Consider the following 18,844-nt stretch of genomic DNA (forward strand, 5'->3'; position numbering starts at 1 on the left):
TCTCTCTGTCTCTCTCTCACCATGACAGAGATCTACTTCGTTATCGTAATGGGTCATGTGGGAGGAACTGGGAAAGACAAAGAGACGTCCCTGTACCTGCGTTCCAGTAAGTCCACGGGGGAAATGAAACACAATGAGTTCCCAAGTGCACTTTCATGTAATAATCACATCATCAGGGGAGATACAAGAGAGCAATATAACAATCAGTTGATATACAACGACGAGACGTAGCTAGGACGCCATATATATATATATGTAGGCGGGACTCGTGTCTCTTTCCTTTGAGACCTGAGGTGAAGCCTCTCTTGCCCAGTGTGAAGTGAGAAGACTTTCTAAACTCAGAGATGATGGCATGTTGATGATGATCCTGAGAATAATACCTTCCGACAATTTTCTTTTATCATAAGTTGGACATTCATTTTTATCTCTTCACGGAGAGGCAGTGATTCGGAACGAACTAATGAGATATAAGGATGAGGGATGAGTGCATAATGCCTCATTACAGAGGGTGCTTGAGGGAAGACTTGCCGATAGGAGGAGGAGGAGGAGGGGGAAAAAACACGTGCATCAGTTCATGAAGGTCGAACGTGAGATATATATATAAAAGGCGGAGGATTGTATGTCTCATTAGAGCAAAAGACGCTGAGGGAATGTAAGGATTTCTCTCTCTCTCTCTCTCTCTCTCTCTCTCTCTCTCTCTCTCTCTCTCTCTCTCTCTCTCTCTCTCTCTCTCTCTCTCTCTCTCTCTCTCTAGATTGACGTGGCCGTAGTCTTGGAATAGACTGAACATTGCTATCACTGCGATGGCCAGGCAGATAGACATTCTACCCAAGTTACGATATATTCTCAGAATTTCAGTAGGAGACGTAAGAGTTGGAAACAGGATAAAAAGAAAAGAAAGGGGAAAGATAAAGGGAAAGAGGAATGGAGACGGCTCTTCCAGTAAGAGAGTTTAGCCTGTCTCTTGCCCGAGTAACGTTTTAGATCATACATAGGCTACTAAGCCACGCGATTGCAAGAAGCATGTAAAGAGATACGAACCGGGAAGCAACTGGAATGAGAAAGTGAGGGTGGGTGTGGGTGTGTGTGAGCGAGAGAGAGAGAGAGAGAGAGAGAGAGAGAGAGAGAGAGAGAGAGAGAGAGAGAGAGAGAGAGAGAGAAAGGAAGTAGTAGAACAGGTGACACAGCACATCCTGGTAAGCTTGTTGGATGATTGTGGACTGACTGGAGAGTGGATCTGACTGGGGAGGAAACTGATCAACGCTCAGTGAGTGAGTCGGGGAAAAAAATATATATATATTTCCAGTGATTCTTTTAGGGGGGGGAAAAAAGCAACCCGTACAGTGTTTTTGACGGTAGTAAAACTGCCGAAGGGAGTACTCGACTTTATCTTCCTCCAGTGACAGAGAGACGAGTCATTTTGCCACAAAAAAAAAGAAAAAAGTTCAGATGAAAGTCATTCCAAGTTTTATGGGGAGAGACTCTGGTATGCTTCTATATGTGGCTGGTAAGATGAAAATATTTCACGCAAATCATGATGAATATGCTTGACGGCCGACTGCAAGCAAGCTGAGGCCAGCCATTTGTCCCATAATGACAGATAATTGATCAGGATGTTGTGCTTGTGGAGATGTGTTGTTTGAAATTATAGCTCTCTCCCCTTCAGGAGGTGCGGGCCCTATGCTCAAGGGCGGGCCCGCCGGTGGTGAGGGACCTAAGCACTGGGCCTAGGGGGTGTTGTTGGGCTGGTTATCCCACCCGGCCACCACAAGAACCAGCCTCCCTCTCGCTGGTGTAGAAAGAGAGAGAGAGAGAGAGGTGCTTCGTTTGAGCCCTGAACTAATCTAACCTCAGGAAGGTGAGGGAGGGGCAAATGCTGTCTGTAGCCCTTTTAAACCAATGTCCTTCACCGGGTCTTCCTCACCTTTCGTCTTTGGCTACATGCCACGTCAGTTTTTTTTTTTTTTTAAGGTTTAAGGAAGTATCTAGGGTACTATCATCTCCTCATTGTCCATCTACCTCATCAACATCTCATAAATCCCCCTGGGGAATCTCCTTATTCAGTGAGGCTTTCTGTCACTGCCAGTTCGATGTAATCACTCTATATCTCTCTCCCTGTGACCCTTGACTCATACCTACCATTACCTGTTCACCAGCCTACCCTGCACTGCTTGTCGATACTATGAATCCAGTCATATCTATGAATGAGCTAATGTGGATGTCTGGTAAGCCAGGGGATTGTAGCGTCTCAGGGAAAATAAAATGATATTTACGGTAGATTGGCTTATATTATTTTCTCATAAAAATATACATCATTCTTAAAAAACAACAACAACAACAACAACAACAACTAGCTACGTTGAATCATCCTCTTCTGTGTGGACGATTTTCGTCTTTGATTCATTTACTAACGTGTTGCCACGAGAGGAAGGCCTGGTCTTGGCTAAGAGATCTGACTGTAGCTGCTGGTAGGGGCGTCCACGGCTCCTGCGGTGCTGACGAACCCTCCATCACCAATGCTGCCGTGTCCGACAACTCCCCTGACGTCGCCGGCGAAGCTGCTGGCCCCAGCAATGCTACCACCACCACCACCTCCGGTGCCACCTCCAACGTCCGCTCCAACGTAACCGCCGAAGCTACTGCTGTCGATGATGTCGCCAGCGCCTCCGAAATTACCGCCGAACCCGCTCACGCCAGTGCCAATGCTACTGTGAAAATCTTGCACGCCTCCGCCGCCGCCGCTGCTGCCCCTGTGGCCACCGTAGGAGACCTCGCCGCTGCCGAGTCCACCAATGCTGCCGCTGAATACGCCTCCGCCGCCTCCTCCGCCTCCGCCGCCTCCACCACGATGGCCGTCTAAGCCTCCTCCGCCTCCAACGATCCCGCCAAATCCGTTGCCTCCGTCAAGACTGACGATGGGACCGCTACCAACGCCCAGGTGTTCCCCGCTGTCTCCAATGACTTGGCCATTGGCATGGACTGCGGAGTTGAGGGCGGTCTGAAAGTCTATACCGCCTGGAAGGGTCGGGTTCTCGCCCTCGCCATAGTTGACGAAGTACACCTCGGGGTTGCTAGGCGGCGCTGGAGGAACCTGGATGACCTGTTGGCTTTGTTCTGTCTGCTTGTTCAGGACGTAGACGATGCTCTTCCGCTGGGGCGGCGGTACGACGATGGGATCAAAGGTGTCCTTCTGTTCAGGGATGCGGACAAACATAAGATTGTACTCCACCTTGGGCAGAGGGATGGGCGGCGGTGGCCCGATGGGTTTGGGCACTTCAGGAGCTGTGAATACGAACACGTTCTTTGAGATGCTGGGACGAACGCATCTCCCGTCCACGTGCAGGATCTCACCGTTCCTGCAGCCACGGTGAGAAATCCCCCCCGGCCCAGGAGGAAGCGGGGGAGGCAGGTTGTATAGAGGAACTGCGGACGCTGCCATCCCAACAAGCGCAAGCAGAACCTGCAACATTGAGTTAAAGAATGGATGGTAAGCACTTGAATGGTTAACACAGACACACATACACGCACACACACACACCGCACAGACGCAGACACACACACGCACCACACACGTATACACATGCACACATGCTATCACTCTAAATCCACAAGGCTCGTCACCCTGTAAGCCGCTGGGATGAACTATGTGTTGTTGACTGGCATCACTTTGACATATACTACCGAGCTGGCGGCTGTTTACTTAGATTTCTCTCATAATGCGATTATGCTTTTTTATATACTACAGCTTGAAACGTCTGTAGCTTTGTGGTATTATGATTTCAGCGGAGGAACTACAGGGGTAATTCTTGTAACCGTAAGTATTATTGCTAAACCAAATGTATGAGACAAGTTCTCTTGCTCTGTCTTCGGCAGGCATTAAGAGAGAGAGAAAACGAGGTTGACCGTAAACTGCAGCCGTCATTTGTATCGTCTGCGGCATGACCGTTCACTTCCTGCTCTTGGGTGAGCAACATTAGCGCGACCACAAGCACGCCAGAAACGCCCAGCGTCGGAAGCGATGATACCGGTAGATGTATAACTAGAAGAACCCAACACATACTTGGTTGCAGGGGCTCAGATGAACCAATTTGGATGCAGGCAGTTTTCCACGTCATTTTCAGAGATGGCTCCAGACTTCCGTGTTCCTGACCAACGTGGCAGAAGGAGACACACACACACACACAGCCTTCCAGATAGTATCAGATTTTTAAATGATTTCCCCAAGTAAGAGGAGTTCTCCTGAAAAGGATTATAATTAGGATCAGTATAATCACAAGGACGTAGGGTAATATCCCTTACGTCCTTGTAATTATATTTATCAATATTACTCCGGCTAGTGCGTCCACTGGAGAGTCTTATCGAGGTACGGATTTTCGAGTATCACTTCAGGTCGGGCGTAGCTTGCGTGTGCGTTGAAGACGGAGGCGTCTTGCGTGTAGCCGCCGAGGTCCTTGTCACTGAGCCGTCCTCCTCTGACTCCCTCCCTCCCTCCATCCGCGGGAGCTCCTGTTTCCTCAGACTCATTTCCTGGAAGTGAAATATCTCCTTCTTCAGGAGTGTGCCAAGCCATCAGTCTCCTTCTTCAGGAGTGTGCCAAGCCATCAGTCTCCTTCTTCAGGAGTGTGCCAAGCCATCGTATGTGTACCGCAGGGCTACGGTGCCAAGCCATCGTATCTGCATCGCAGGGCTACTCGTATTGTTCCTATTGACCATCGCTCTTGAAAAAAGGCCCGAAGGTGGAGACGCCGACAGAGAGAGAGAGAGAGCGAGAGGCAGGACTCACCGGAATCCTCATGGTGGAGTGTGGTGCCTGACCCAATTGACCGGCGTCTTATATATCTGCTTTCTCGTTCCTCCACCTCACCCTTTTACCTCTGCTCTTCCCCCACCTTCACTGGCACTTGGGACTCTCTCTCCTCCCTTACCCTCCACACCCCCACGCGCAATCCTCTTGAAAGTCACATAGTGTCTTCCTGTGTTTGTCTGTCTGTCTGTCTGTGAGTACTATGTGTGAGATGTCTTTCATCTTATGTGTGTGTGTAAACACACACACACACACACACACACACACACTCCAACTTTAAAATACTCATTTACTGGATATTCCTTTTGGGAGGATGAACACTTTAGTTGGGTGTGGGCCGACTGCCACGCATTGGATTCGAACCCACGCTGATCCGACCTCAGGCGGGTCCGTGCGGACTCGTGGTCAGTAACGCTAACATTTACACCATGGAGGACAGTGTATGTATGTTTGTGTGTATAACTATCCATTTATTATTGACCTTTTGTACTGTACGGGTAGGGAATTCTACACACGTGGGGCCCCATTTCTTGAACATTTTCTACCATGCTGTATACAATTACCACATTCAAAAGCAATTCATTCCATTTTGTTTACCATTCTTATACTATAAAAGTACCTCTTCACATCCTTCTAAACAACTTTTCTGCATAATTCATGTCATGTCCTCTGGCCATTTTATCCGTACATTTCTCAACAAAAATTTCGCTGTCTTCATCATGAGTCTGCCTTCAAGAAATTCTGTCTTCCATTGGTGGGAAAATTTCAGGCCTCTGGCCAGTTTTAGTATCATTATCGTTCCTCTCCTCTGGACCTCTCTTAACTCTTTGTGCTTTTTTGGGTGAAGTGATTAAACTTTAGAAGTATATCCTAGTTCTAGCCTCACGTAGGATACGAAGAGCTTATTGAATACTTCCTTATCCACAGACTTGATGTCTCCTTCGCAGGAAGTGATCCATTTGCTTCCTGATCATCTTTTCCAGCACCTCACAGACCACACTTGTCAGGGAGGCCGGTCTGTAGTTCAAATGCTTCTTTCCAGTGTATTAATCACCAGTGTGTACTGTATGGAGAGGGAGTTTCACACTTGTGAGGGGCCTCATTTCATGAGAATTCTCTACCATCGTACTAATTTTTAAGCTTCTGTATGTTGTCTTCAGTCGTTCTATTCCATTCATCCACCACTCTCATGCTATAAAAGTAATTCACTTCTTTTTTCTTTTCAGGTCACCCCTCACTCTTCTCTCTTCGTAAGTGAAACATATAGGTCTTACGTAGGATGTAAAGAGCTTGTTGAATATTTCCTGTGTGTGTGTGTTGTGTGTGTGTGTGTGTGTGTGTGTGTGTGTGTGTGTGTTTAAATCGCCAAACTAGAATCCCATATCACGTGAGTTGCTTCATATAAGTTTAAAGATGAAACATTACCAAAGATCCTCGGATCGAATATCACATGGCTGTGCGTTGCCACTCGAAGGAAAGTGAGTCTTGATATTCCTAAAATATTCCTCTCACGTGTGTTACCCGGCTCCGCCCGCATGAGTCTACACACCACGAGAGGGTGCGTCACCCACATCGAAGTCTGAGACGACCTGCAGTGGACGTTGAGGCGTATGATCTCGTCAAGGAACGTCTGAACTTCGAAAAGGACCTTCCCTTGCTACTGATTGTAACGCAACCTTGACGTAACCTTGCAGGTCTTTCCCTCATCCTGATCACACGATGATAATGATACGTCAAGTACACACACACACACACACACACACACACACACACGGTAGCCTAGTGCCGTCGTCTCCAGCGAGGCGTGAGTCTCTCGCTGAATTTCATGGACATTATCAACTAGACGCCAGTGGGACGGGAGGATGTGTCGCTACACACACACACGGAGACAGCCGCGCCTTCTCGTCTTGCTTCTCACGTATTTTCTTTAATCATTATCTATTCTAAAGGTTTTATCTGACTGTTGTCTATCCATTTAGGTTTTGGAAGCCTGTTGCCTCCTATTCCTCCACATGTTGCCTCTCTTTCCACCAACTGTTGCCTCCCTTTCCACCTACTGTTGCCTCCCTTTCCACCAACTGTTGCCTCCATTTCCACCAACTGTTGCCTCTCTTCATTACCTCTTGCCTTTATCCACATTTCAATGGCCCCTTCCTCCCTCCTTCCCTCCCTCCATCAGAGAAGAAATCAAGGCTTCTCACTTCAGGTTCTTTTTGATGTATCATTAGCCAGTGTCGCCTCAACGACCTGATTAACAGTTTGCTGCGTTGTCTGTCTGTTTAGCCGCTTAACCGTGGCGCTGGGAACCTTGACCGCGACCGTAAGACCAGGTAATCACAGCCAAGGATCGTACCAAGGTGTTTTAGGATCGTCCCGTCGGGTTCAAGGGTCGTGCTGTTGTGTTCAAGGGTTATTCTGTCGCGTTCAAGGTTTACTGCCGTCGTGTTCAAGGGTGGTACTGTCGTGTTCCAAGGTCGGACAGTCCCGTTCAAGGGTTGTGCCGTCGTGCTCAAAGGCAGCATTGTCGTGTTCAAAGGCCTGGACGTCCCCCTCAAGGGTAAACATACACGTACCTCACAAAAGATCTCTCAACATTATTGCTGGACTGCTGATGGAGTTTCCCTTTTCTCCTTCTAACCATTTGATCGTATTCAGCTTTCTCCACCACTTGTTTACATCTCCCTGTGTCATCTCCCGTTAACATACGACCGCCGGATGCAGAGCACACACACACACACACCTGCCAATTTCCTAAAAAGCAAATTCTCGTCTGTGGTTTCTGAAAGACTCCCTCCCCTCCTCCTTCCCCAGTCCACGTTCAGAGGCTCGGGTGCTCCAGCGCTCGAGGCGCTACTTGCAGTTTTCCCAAGGATTGAGAAATACGATCCGTGCATATGATCCCGACTTTCATCGAGCGAGTGACGGTCCAAGGGAGACCAGGCATGCGAAGAGGTATTGTGCAGTCTCACGTGCACACTGTGCCGCGTCATAGGCATAAACGTAGCGTTTTTCTACCCATATAATGTGAGTCTCTGTTGTTTTGTGGCAGCGGTTCGTGCCACGCATGCGAAGTGCCTAATGTATCGTACGTCTGTCTGGCCATTATTGGCGATAATGAGGGTTTCCGTGTCACAGACGATGCTCCTAAGTGCGTCTCTGAAAACCACTCAGCAGGTTAATGCAACTGTGGTTTGTCCAACGAAGTTAAGGTTTATTTTGTGTGTGTGTGTGTGTGTGTGTGTGTGTGTGTGTGTGTGTGATGTTAAACGTGCCGATCCGAAGCGAAGTTTACTCACTACAAACTGACAGCTGAGAGCCATTTTGCCCCTAGATCGCATCTTCGTCTTCGGGTGATGGGAAGTGTTCCATAGGGTTTGAATTCACAGTATGGAGAGGAGTATGTCTTGAAATATGAGAATTCACGGAAATTTCACATGGACTACGGTAACCTGTAGTTTGTGAGTGAGAGTTTAACTTGCATCTGAATCCCTTTTGTTATTAGTATATCTCGAATGAGGCGAAGTAGAAACGTTTGAAAATGAACTTGATATAAGTATTTCGCTTCAAAAGTCACAAGTCTAACATCATTTACGCCTCCTTAGTCACAATGAGAGTGTGCAGATTTTTCTCTATCAGTTATCAAGATGCCCTTATACTTTTACCACACTAATGAGTTAGGATCTGATCCACTTCCACTCTCACAAACAGACCTCAAAAATGGGATCCAATCGTCCGTTGCTGTTTGGAATTCCTCTGTATTTCTTTGTATGCTCGATGTATAACGTGTGTGTGTGTGTGTGTGTGTGTGTGTGTGTCTCGTTACACAGTATCTATTTTCAATAGACATTTCCCCTTAACATTCAGTGAGGCTCTGAGCTACGCGGAAGTAAAATGCATCGTACCGGCAGACCTCTGAAAGATAAATCAGCGTCCAATTTTTTTCTACCGTATGTAATATTCTCTTTCACCAAGCGCCATGATAGTGACGGTCGACAAAAAAGAGAGACAAAAAAAGAGGAAACAAAAGAGAGAAGTATATCGTATCTTTCCTTCAACCAGTAGGATTCTATTCTAACCTTAGGGGGAGGTTTGTTAGAGAATCATGTTGTTCTAAGTTCGACTAGAGAGGATTTTCTAGTCGCCTCTCACCTTTCTCCTGGTCTATACTACAGTCCAGAGGAGAGGTGAACGGTTCAGGGGAGCTTGGCCAACCCCAGAGGGGATGACTGTACCGAGAGCAGTCAGTAGCACAGTGTGTTTCTCTCTCTCTCTCTCTCTCTCTCTCTCTCTCTCTCTCTCTCTCTCTCTCTCTCTCTCTCTCTCTCTCCCCGTAACTCGTTAACAGCACTGATCTGGGTGGCACGTGGCAGTGGTCCTACTGATTGCGAACTCCTCGTTGACCTGATGAGGAAGGGATGGGTGTGTGTGGTTGGTTGGAGAGGTTGATTGTTATGACGGTGGTTGAGGCGGAGGTGATTTGGAAACTGGGGTGTCATAGACTGGGAAAAAAGAAAACGTCAGGTATATCATATATATAATTATATTTCCGGAAAGTTACTTGATTCTTACCATAAAGATGATAATGTATATAATGTATGTATTTATGTATATGAATTCTTTTATTGGTCATTTTTATTATTATCATTATTACGTGTATCATAATACAACTCTCGTATCTTTTTTCTTTTTTTTTTGCCGCTCATTCAAGGCTGCGCTCCGCTCAGAAGCAGGTTTCTTTTACGTCATCATACTGCTTTGAGCATGGTTGCGGCCGTGATGAGACGGAGATCACTTATACCGTCGGGTATGGACGTGAGGGAGCGTTCACGTTGTTGGTTGGGGGGCCGTAGTCTCCTCCTGGTGTGGGCACCACTGCTGACCCACCATTGAAGCCCCCACCGCCGCTAGTGTTGGCCCCGTTGGTGACAAAGTACCCACGTCCTCCACCGTTACCACCAAAGCCACTGGCTCCTTGAGTGTTGACCGCAAAATCACCACCTCTGCCTCCGGCACCGCCCCCGTAGCTACCATCTCCACCGCTTGTAATCACTTGGCTGCCGGAGTCTCCGAAGACACTGCCAAATCCGCCTCCGACGCCGGCAACGTTACTTCCTAGATCGCTGATGATGCCTCCTCCTGCGCCTCCTGCGCCTCCTACGCCGGCGCTGACACTGTAGCCACCGCCCAGGCCATTAAATCCGTTGGTGACAGAGTTGCCGCCAAAACTATGGTCGTCGAAGCCCCCGACTTCGTCGCTGGCGACGTGGCCGCCAACCACTCCACCGATGCCAGCGTTCCCGCCAAATCCACTGCCAGCCCCGAGGTTGCCAGATACACCGCTCCCGCCGCCTGGAAGTCCCGTGGCGTCTCCGATGAGCTGACTGTCGGCATGGACTGCGGAGTTGAGGGCGGTTTGGAAGTCTATACCGCCTGGAAGGGTCGGGTTCTCGCCCTCACCATAGTTGACGAAGTACACCTCGGGGTTGCTGGGCGGCGCTGCTGGGACCTCGATGACTTTCTGGTCATGTTCCGTTTCCTTGTTGAGGACGTAGACGATGTTCTTCTGCCTGGGCGCCGGCACGACGATGGGGTCTAGGCCCTCGCCTTCTTCAGGGGCGCGGATAAACAAGATGTTGTGTTCCACCCTGGGAGGAGGGACCTGTGGTGGTGGGCCGGAGGGTGGTCGTGGTTGCTCAGGAGAGGAGAATATGAAGACGTTCCTCGTAACTTTGGGTACGACGCAGGTGCCATCCACATGAAGAATCTCGCCATCCCTACAGCCGCCCTGGGAAGGCCCCGGGCCAGAGGACTGGAAGTTGTAGCCTTCAGGGGCGGCAGCCGCTAAGGCAACGAGCAGTAGAACCTGGATCTGAAAGACGCAAGTTCACTGTTAGTGAAATGTGTACAGTTCTCTATAGGGAGTAAGTCATGTTACACAGGATATGGGAAAGTTGGGGTAAGAACTTTACTATGTTCCAGCAGATTAAGTTACTGAGAACGTGGGAAATTAAAGTTGTATATGACTGCACTCGTTCGTTCACACTGGAAACTATACAGAGAGGTTCTTATATATATATATATATATATATGTACACTGTCTTCATTTGCCAAGTTTTATCCTTGAGCGCGCGCGTTTGTGTGTGTGTGTGTGTGTGTGTGTGTGTGTGTGTGCGTGTGTCGTGTGTGTGTGTGTGTGTGCTAGTGTGATACACTTCGGCCTTGAAGATCGATTTAAGGTCACCAGTGGCCACACTCTCCCCAGCCTTACAGGTTAAAAATTCACCTCACTACACTATAGGGATTCTCTCAGTCTCCTTTTATAAAGACGGTGCTTCAGGAACAAAGGCAGGAGGAGGATCTCCAGATATCAGAACTGAAGCTTTTCATAGTTCAAAATTAACAACAGCTTTTTGGCAGACATCATCCATCTTCTCGAAATTGGAAAACACAACATCTTTTTAACAGTCGACTTTGAAGAGTATTTAGAAAGCCAATTAAAGCCATTTTCACGTAATTCTTTTCTTAAAAGAAGTAATTACTCAATCACTCGGTAAGCCAGTTCGTATATCTATACTTGCATGAACAACTTCAGCTCAGAGATAAGTCCTCACGGCTCGCCAATAACAGCACATTTGCCTACAGGTGAAACACAGACACAGACATCTTCGTCAGCTATGGGTGTTCTGCGGTACACGAGAGAGGGTGTGTGTGTGTATGTGTGTCTGTGGAGAAGCGCCCCGGAGGGGAGAGACAGAGAGGGAGGAAGGACTCACCAAGAGCTTCATGGTGGAGTGCTGTGTCCGCTCCAGTTGTCCACCGCCTTATATATACCTCCTCCCAGCATGGACAGGGGTAGCTTTCCTCGGCTGAGACATGGATTATTCGTGGTATTTTACCCGCTGATGGAGACAGATAAGTGAAACTGTGAAGTCATTAGACGTGGGTACGATTAGTATTTGCCTGCAAGGATCTAACTATCTATCTATCTATCTATCTATCTGTCTGTCTGTCTATTTATCTATCTATTTGTCTATCTATCTTTTCTATATTCAGTGTCATGCCGTAATGGTCAAGGTTTATATTGAAGTGTTCAAAGAGACTGACACGCTGCGTCCTGCGGTCTGTTGTAACAAGGCGATGGTCGTTTCAGTTGTTTGGTGGTAACACATTGATTACATCGCTGGTGAGGTGTGTTTATACCTCAGTGTGGTTACTAGCTGTGATTGCATAGGGAGTGTTACGTGGAGAGAGTTTTGTACTCGTGTTTCTCCGTCTCTTAACCCTCCTATATATATATATATTTGCCATGTCTTTGCACCTAATGTGTGTCTGCACACACCAGCACCTACTAGCCTAAGCCAAGGTACTTATTCATCGACCAGTCCGCGAGGGGAACACCTGGATTGGATGTAGGCTGCCTACCATGACCACGATTCGAGCCGGTGCAGGTCCGACCCCAAGCTAGCTTGTTTTGACGATGGCCTTCTGATCTTGGCCATATGGGTAGGTAAGCTTCCTTTTGTATACTAGATCGTGAAAAAAAGAACCCTTTTGCATGGCTATAGTTTGTTTGGTATTGAACCAACTTTGCAAATGAGTCTATTTGTTCTTATTGTCACAAGTGGCACGCACATAATCTTACCGTAAATGAACGAGATATGAATATTACTCTGAAATGACGGTATGGTAAGAAGTGTCCCAAGATATCACAGCTGCTCTATTAGAACGTATGATATTACATATTTCTGTGTTCCTGAGCGTCCGTTTATGTTCACGACAGGGAGCATGCGCGTAAGAGGCGAGTTCAAGATGGAGCATGCGCGTAAGAGGCGAGTTCAAGACAAGGAGCGTTTACGCTAGAGGTACGTTCAAGGCAGGTTTCTGGTGTCTAGTGTCTAGGTGTTTCTAGCGTTACTCTCCTGCCTCTGCTTAACCGCCAATCCCGCTGATGGTCATGTTAACTTGATGGTTGTCTTCAACCAGCAGCAGGAGTTTGTATTTCTCTCTTTCTCCAACACTTGGGGTCTCCGCACAGAAGGTTCGAACCTCGGTTGCGACAGTCGGTTGTTCACAGTTAACCCAGCTGTTCATCCTCCCTCAGGGATTGGTAGATAAAATAGATACCCAGCTTTGGGTAAGGTGTATACGTATATTGCTTTTCGCTGCTCCTTTTCCTACCCTGTAATATTGCTTATCGCTGCTCTCTTCCGTCCCCTGTAATATTACTTATCGCTGCTCCTCTTCCTTCCCTGTAATATTGCTTATCGCTGCTCCTCTTCCGTCCTCTGTAATATTGCTTATCGCTGCTCCTCTTCCGTCCCTGTAATATTGCTTATCGCTGCTCCTCTTCCGTCCTCTGTAATATTGCTTATCGCTGCTCCTCTTCCGTCCTCTGTAATATTGCTTATCGCTGCTCCTCTTCCGTCCTCTGTAATATTGCTTATCGCTGCTCCTCTTCCGTCCCTGTAATATTGCTTATCGCTGCTCCTCTTCCGTCCTCTGTAATATTGCTTATCGCTGCTTCTCTTCCGTCCCTTGTAATATTACTTATCGCTGCTCCTCTTCCGTCCTCTGTAATATTGCTTATCGCTGCTCCTCTTCCGTCCTCTGTAATATTGCTTATCGCTGCTTCTCTTCCGTCCCTTGTAATATTACTTATCGCTGCTCCTCTTCCGTCCCTTGTAATATTGCTTATCGCTGCTCCTCTTCCGTCCCTGTAATATTGCTTATCGCTGCTCCTCTTCCGTCCCTGTAATATTGCTTATCGCTGCTCCTCTTCCTTCCCTGGTTATCTTCGCTACTCTGTCTTCACACTTGTGCCCTTTTGTCGTGCTGGTCATCTAGCTTTACCTCAAATCTCCGACTCACACTTTTTTTTTATTGTGTCTATTTCCTCATCGTATCCACCTGGTTTTATTGTCCCGTTTTGCATACTTGGCGGAGCGTCCACTCTCGCGTAAAAGAAGACCTTATTTTCTTTGACTGGGTGGGATGGACTCTGGTTTTTTTTTTTATTTCTTGGTGAAAGTACTTCTTGGTGGGGTGAAACACACACACACACACACACACACACACACACACACACACACACACACACACACACACACACACACTACCCCTAGTTCGTAAAACGTAAAAGATAAGAAACTCCGTCTTGCAAAAGAAACCTCTTTGATTCCTCTGTATATATCTAGCATCTTGTGTGTGCCAACTCTGTAGCAGTGAGGGACATAGTCTCTGTGGCCCACTGTAGCAGTGAGAGATATAGTCTCTGTAGCCCACTGTAGCAGTGAGAGATATAGTCTCAGTAGCCCACTGTAGCAGTGAGAGATATAGTCTCCGTAGCCCACTGTAGCAGTGAGAGGTATACTCTCAGTAGCCCACAGTAGCAGTGAGAGATATACTCTCAGTAGCCCACCGTGGAAATATTCTTACTTTTCTCTCTCTTCTTCGTATGGCAGTTCGTAATTCAGCGTCACCCCACTTTTGAGGGCGCTCTACCATGTTCATCATCAAATACAGTGGCTTTGCATAGTGTTTTGATGTCGTACACCCGCCAGCCACCCCGAGATTGGCTTACTGCTTCACTTAGACGTGTTAAGTGAACAGCAGACTTGACAAGTCGACCGTATGATAAACATTTCATTATGCAAATTATATTATAATAGACTAATCAAATATATTTAGTCAAATTACATTGAGACTATAGCAATCAATCTCTAAATCTAGATCTCTAAATTCTTATCTCATTACAGTTTATGAAATGAAGTTGTAGCGAGTGGGATTTAACGTCATAACACAGTTGATAATGAGTTCCTTCATGATAAATTAATAATCTTTAACTGAATCGCTTCCATAAGTTATTACTTTGTCATAGAGAGCCATAAGACAGAAAATCCTATTGCGAACGAGGACAAAGAAATCAAAGGCATATTTACATAATATATTTACAGTGTTACAAATTAATTTGTATCGTTATTTCTTCATCCAACCTTTGTAGGCATATGATAACGGACGCTTTTTCTAAGGAAGCGTTGCATGAAATTTTGCAGGAATTCACGTGGTTTTGCCAAACCATTCGCGTCGCTGACGGATATAGGACTCCCACCACAAAAGCTGATTGAAATAAGATTACCAACAAAATTCAGATAGATTCATCGTTCCTCGGTGAATATCGTAAATTTGGGAAAAGACCAATTTTTCCTATGATCCCGAGAGCTTTTACAGACGCGGAGTATAATAGCCATGCTTTCACCCCTCCATCCACCATGTGAACGTTTCAAAGAGCAGTGTCACTGAATTTTACGAGCGTCCAGGCGATGGGCGATGGTCGTGGCGGACAGAAATTGGGTGGAGACGTTTGTGTAGCAATAGCAAAGGGGGGGAGAGGAGGAGGAGGAGGAGGAGAGGGAGGCAAGCGGACAATGGCCCAGGCACGCGGGCACTGCCAGCCAGCCTGCATAACCCTTCTCTTCACGAGCTGACTGTGCTTGCCGTCTCACGCAGAAGTGTGGTGGTTGGGTGTGTGCCCCTCCCTACATCTCCCTATCCGTGCTTGCCGTCACCCAGTGGTGTGGTGGTGTGTGTGCTTGTCCATCCGTCAACACTCGCTAGCCACGCAAGCACACAGGATAATCCTCTCATACCCACATGTTAAGTCAGGTGTTCGTTGTGTACGCCCGCACCTTCAGTATCATCACAGGTTTGAGGACACGGACGCAGACAAACATACCCGTAGACAGATCTGCTTTTCTTCCATAGGGATAGACATGGAGTATATAAAGTATGCTTTTTTAATAGTCTATTGTATGATCTATGAGACTTTGAGATGAATTCTACGTTAAAAAGAAAATGTTATGCGTGTCACTCCTTTCGTGATTAGATAGGATACGTTTTCTGTTTGCTGATTATGAGTCCGGTAGTGCTATCGTGGGGACATCACTTACTGGAACGGCTTTGTGGATTCGAACCAGTGCGGTCGATCGACCCCGGCCGGACCGCCTCACGGTCAGCATAGCCAAAAGCTCTACCATGTAAGTTCATATCTTACGTATCTTGAGCATCAAGCGTCTGGGAGTGGCAACAGTGTCAGATATCCTTTACAAATATTGTAAGTAGATTCGATCCTTTTTGCAGAAGACTTGTGACAGGTCGGTTGTGTTTAGGACTTACACCGGGTGACTTTGCATCGCCAACCCGACGAAAAACCTGCCCCAACACCATGACAGTCTTACAGCACTCCCTACCGTGGCTGGGAAAGTTTAACATCCATATTTTCTTCTTTGATTTTTGGATGCTCAGACAAAGGAAGATCGGTAGCTCTCTGCCTACAGATAGATTCTTCGGTGATATTGCATGTAGTGAAGGGTGTGGGAGCTGTCGTTATCACCCGACGCAAAGCCATAGGCAAGACAAACATTCAAGTGGATGTGATGACTTGCGAAGTGCATGAGACCAGGAGGTTGTGGTAGCAGCGGTAAACTATTCCTAACAGTTTCTCTCCACATCACCACCTAAGATTCTCCCACGTACCCAGTCCCCTTTTTCCAGTACATGGAATTTAGAACCATTCAACTGCAACCGTTTCCTCTTGGAGCCCTGTGAGCGCCTCTTCCTATCACCATTACTTAAGAGAGACGTGCACCTGCACATACACTGGGACGTACACCTGATAATACGCTGGGACATACACCTGCACATACACTGGAACATACACCTGTACATACAGTGGAACATACACCTGTACATACAGTGGAACATACACCTGTACATACAGTGGAACATACACCTGTACATACAGTGGAACATACACCTGCACATACACTGGGACATACATCTGCACATACACTGGGACATACACCTGCACATACACTGGAACATACACCTGTACATACAGTGGAACATACACCTGTACATACAGTGGAACATACACTGCACATACACTGGGAGATACACCTGCACATACACTGGAACATACACTGCACATACACTGGAACATACACCTGTACATACAGTGGAACATACACCTGTACATACAGTGGAACATACACCTGTACATACAGTGGAACATACACCTGTACATACAGTGGAACATACACCTGCACATACACTGGGACATACACCTGCACATACACTGGAACATACACCTGTACATACAGTGGAACATACACCTGTACATACAGTGGAACATACACCTGCACATACACTGGGACATACACCTGCACATACACTGGGACATACATCTGCACATACACTGGGAGATACACCTGCACATACACTGGAACATACACTGCACATACACTGGAACATACACCTGCACATACACTGGGAGATACACCTGCACATACACTGGGAGATACACCTGCACATACACTGGAACATACACCTGTACATACAGTGGAACATACACCTGCACATACACTGGGACATACATCTGCACATACACTGGGACATACACCTGCACATACACTGGGACATACATCTGCACATACACTGGGACATACACCTGCACATACACTGGAACATACACCTGTACATACAGTGGAACATACACCTGTACATACAGTGGAACATACACCTGCACATACACTGGGACATACATCTGCACATACACTGGGACATACATCTGCACATACACTGGGACATACATCTGCACATACACTGGAACATACACCTGTACATACAGTGGAACATACACCTGTACATACAGTGGAACATACACCTGTACATACAGTGGAACATACACCTGTACATACAGTGGAACATACACCTGTACATACAGTGGAACATACACCTGCACATACACTGGGACATACACCTGCACATACACTGGAACATACACCTGTACATACAGTGGAACATACACCTGTACATACAGTGGAACATACACCTGTACATACAGTGGAACATACACCTGTACATACAGTGGAACATACACCTGTACATACAGTGGAACATACACTGCACATACACTGGGACATACACCTGCACATACACTGGGAGATACACCTGCACATACACTGGAACATACACCTGTACATACAGTGGAACATACACCTGTACATACAGTGGAACATACACCTGCACATACACTGGAACATACACCTGTACATACAGTGGAACATACACCTGTACATACAGTGGAACATACACCTGCACATACACTGGAACATACACCTGTACATACAGTGGAACATACACCTGCACATACACTGGAACATACACCTGTACATACAGTGGAACATACACTGCACATACACTGGGACATACATCTGCACATACACTGGAACATACACTGCACATACACTGGGACATACACCTGCACATACACTGGGAGATACACCTGCACATACACTGGGACATACACCTGCACATACACTGGGACATACATCTGCACATACACTGGAACATACACCTGTACATACAGTGGAACATACACTGCACATACACTGGGAGATACACCTGCACATACACTGGAACATACACCTGCACATACACTGGGACATACATCTGCACATACACTGGGACATACACCTGCACATACACTGGGACATACACCTGCACATACACTGGGACATACATCTGCACATACACTGGGAGATACACCTGCACATACACTGGGAGATACACCTGCACATACACTGGGAGATACACCTGCACATACACTGGGACATACATCTGCACATACACTGGAACATACACCTGTACATACAGTGGAACATACACCTGTACATACAGTGGAACATACACCTGTACATACAGTGGAACATACACCTGTACATACAGTGGAACATACACCTGTACATACAGTGGAACATACACCTGTACATACAGTGGAACATACACCTGTACATACAGTGGAACATACACTGCACATACACTGGAACATACACCTGTACATACAGTGGAACATACACTGCACATACACTGGAACATACACCTGCACATACACTGGGAGATACACCTGCACATACACTGGAACATACACTGCACATACACTGGGAGATACACCTGCACATACACTGGAACATACACCTGTAC

The 18,844-nt window shown here is 46.9% G+C and overlaps 2 protein-coding genes across 2 annotated transcripts; both read right to left on the reverse strand.

Annotated features, from left to right (window-relative positions):
• Positions 1-2,184: 2,184 nt before the first annotated feature.
• LOC139762584 (uncharacterized) lies at positions 2,185-3,483 on the reverse strand. Its single transcript, XM_071687610.1, has one exon. It carries the CDS (start codon positions 3,467-3,469, stop codon positions 2,444-2,446), a length of 1,026 nt encoding a protein of 341 aa, XP_071543711.1. The 5' UTR covers positions 3,470-3,483; the 3' UTR covers positions 2,185-2,443.
• A 5,873-nt stretch (positions 3,484-9,356) lies between these two features.
• LOC139762585 (uncharacterized) lies at positions 9,357-11,659 on the reverse strand. Its single transcript, XM_071687612.1, has 2 exons — positions 11,578-11,659; positions 9,357-10,673 (listed from the first exon to the last, which is right to left on the reverse strand). Exons 1-2 carry the CDS (start codon positions 11,587-11,589, stop codon positions 9,597-9,599), a joined length of 1,089 nt encoding a protein of 362 aa, XP_071543713.1. The 5' UTR covers positions 11,590-11,659; the 3' UTR covers positions 9,357-9,596.
• Positions 11,660-18,844: the final 7,185 nt, after the last annotated feature.

This window comes from Panulirus ornatus, chromosome 43 (assembly GCF_036320965.1).
Source record: "Panulirus ornatus isolate Po-2019 chromosome 43, ASM3632096v1, whole genome shotgun sequence".
NCBI classification, from domain to species: Eukaryota; Metazoa; Arthropoda; class Malacostraca; order Decapoda; family Palinuridae; genus Panulirus; species Panulirus ornatus.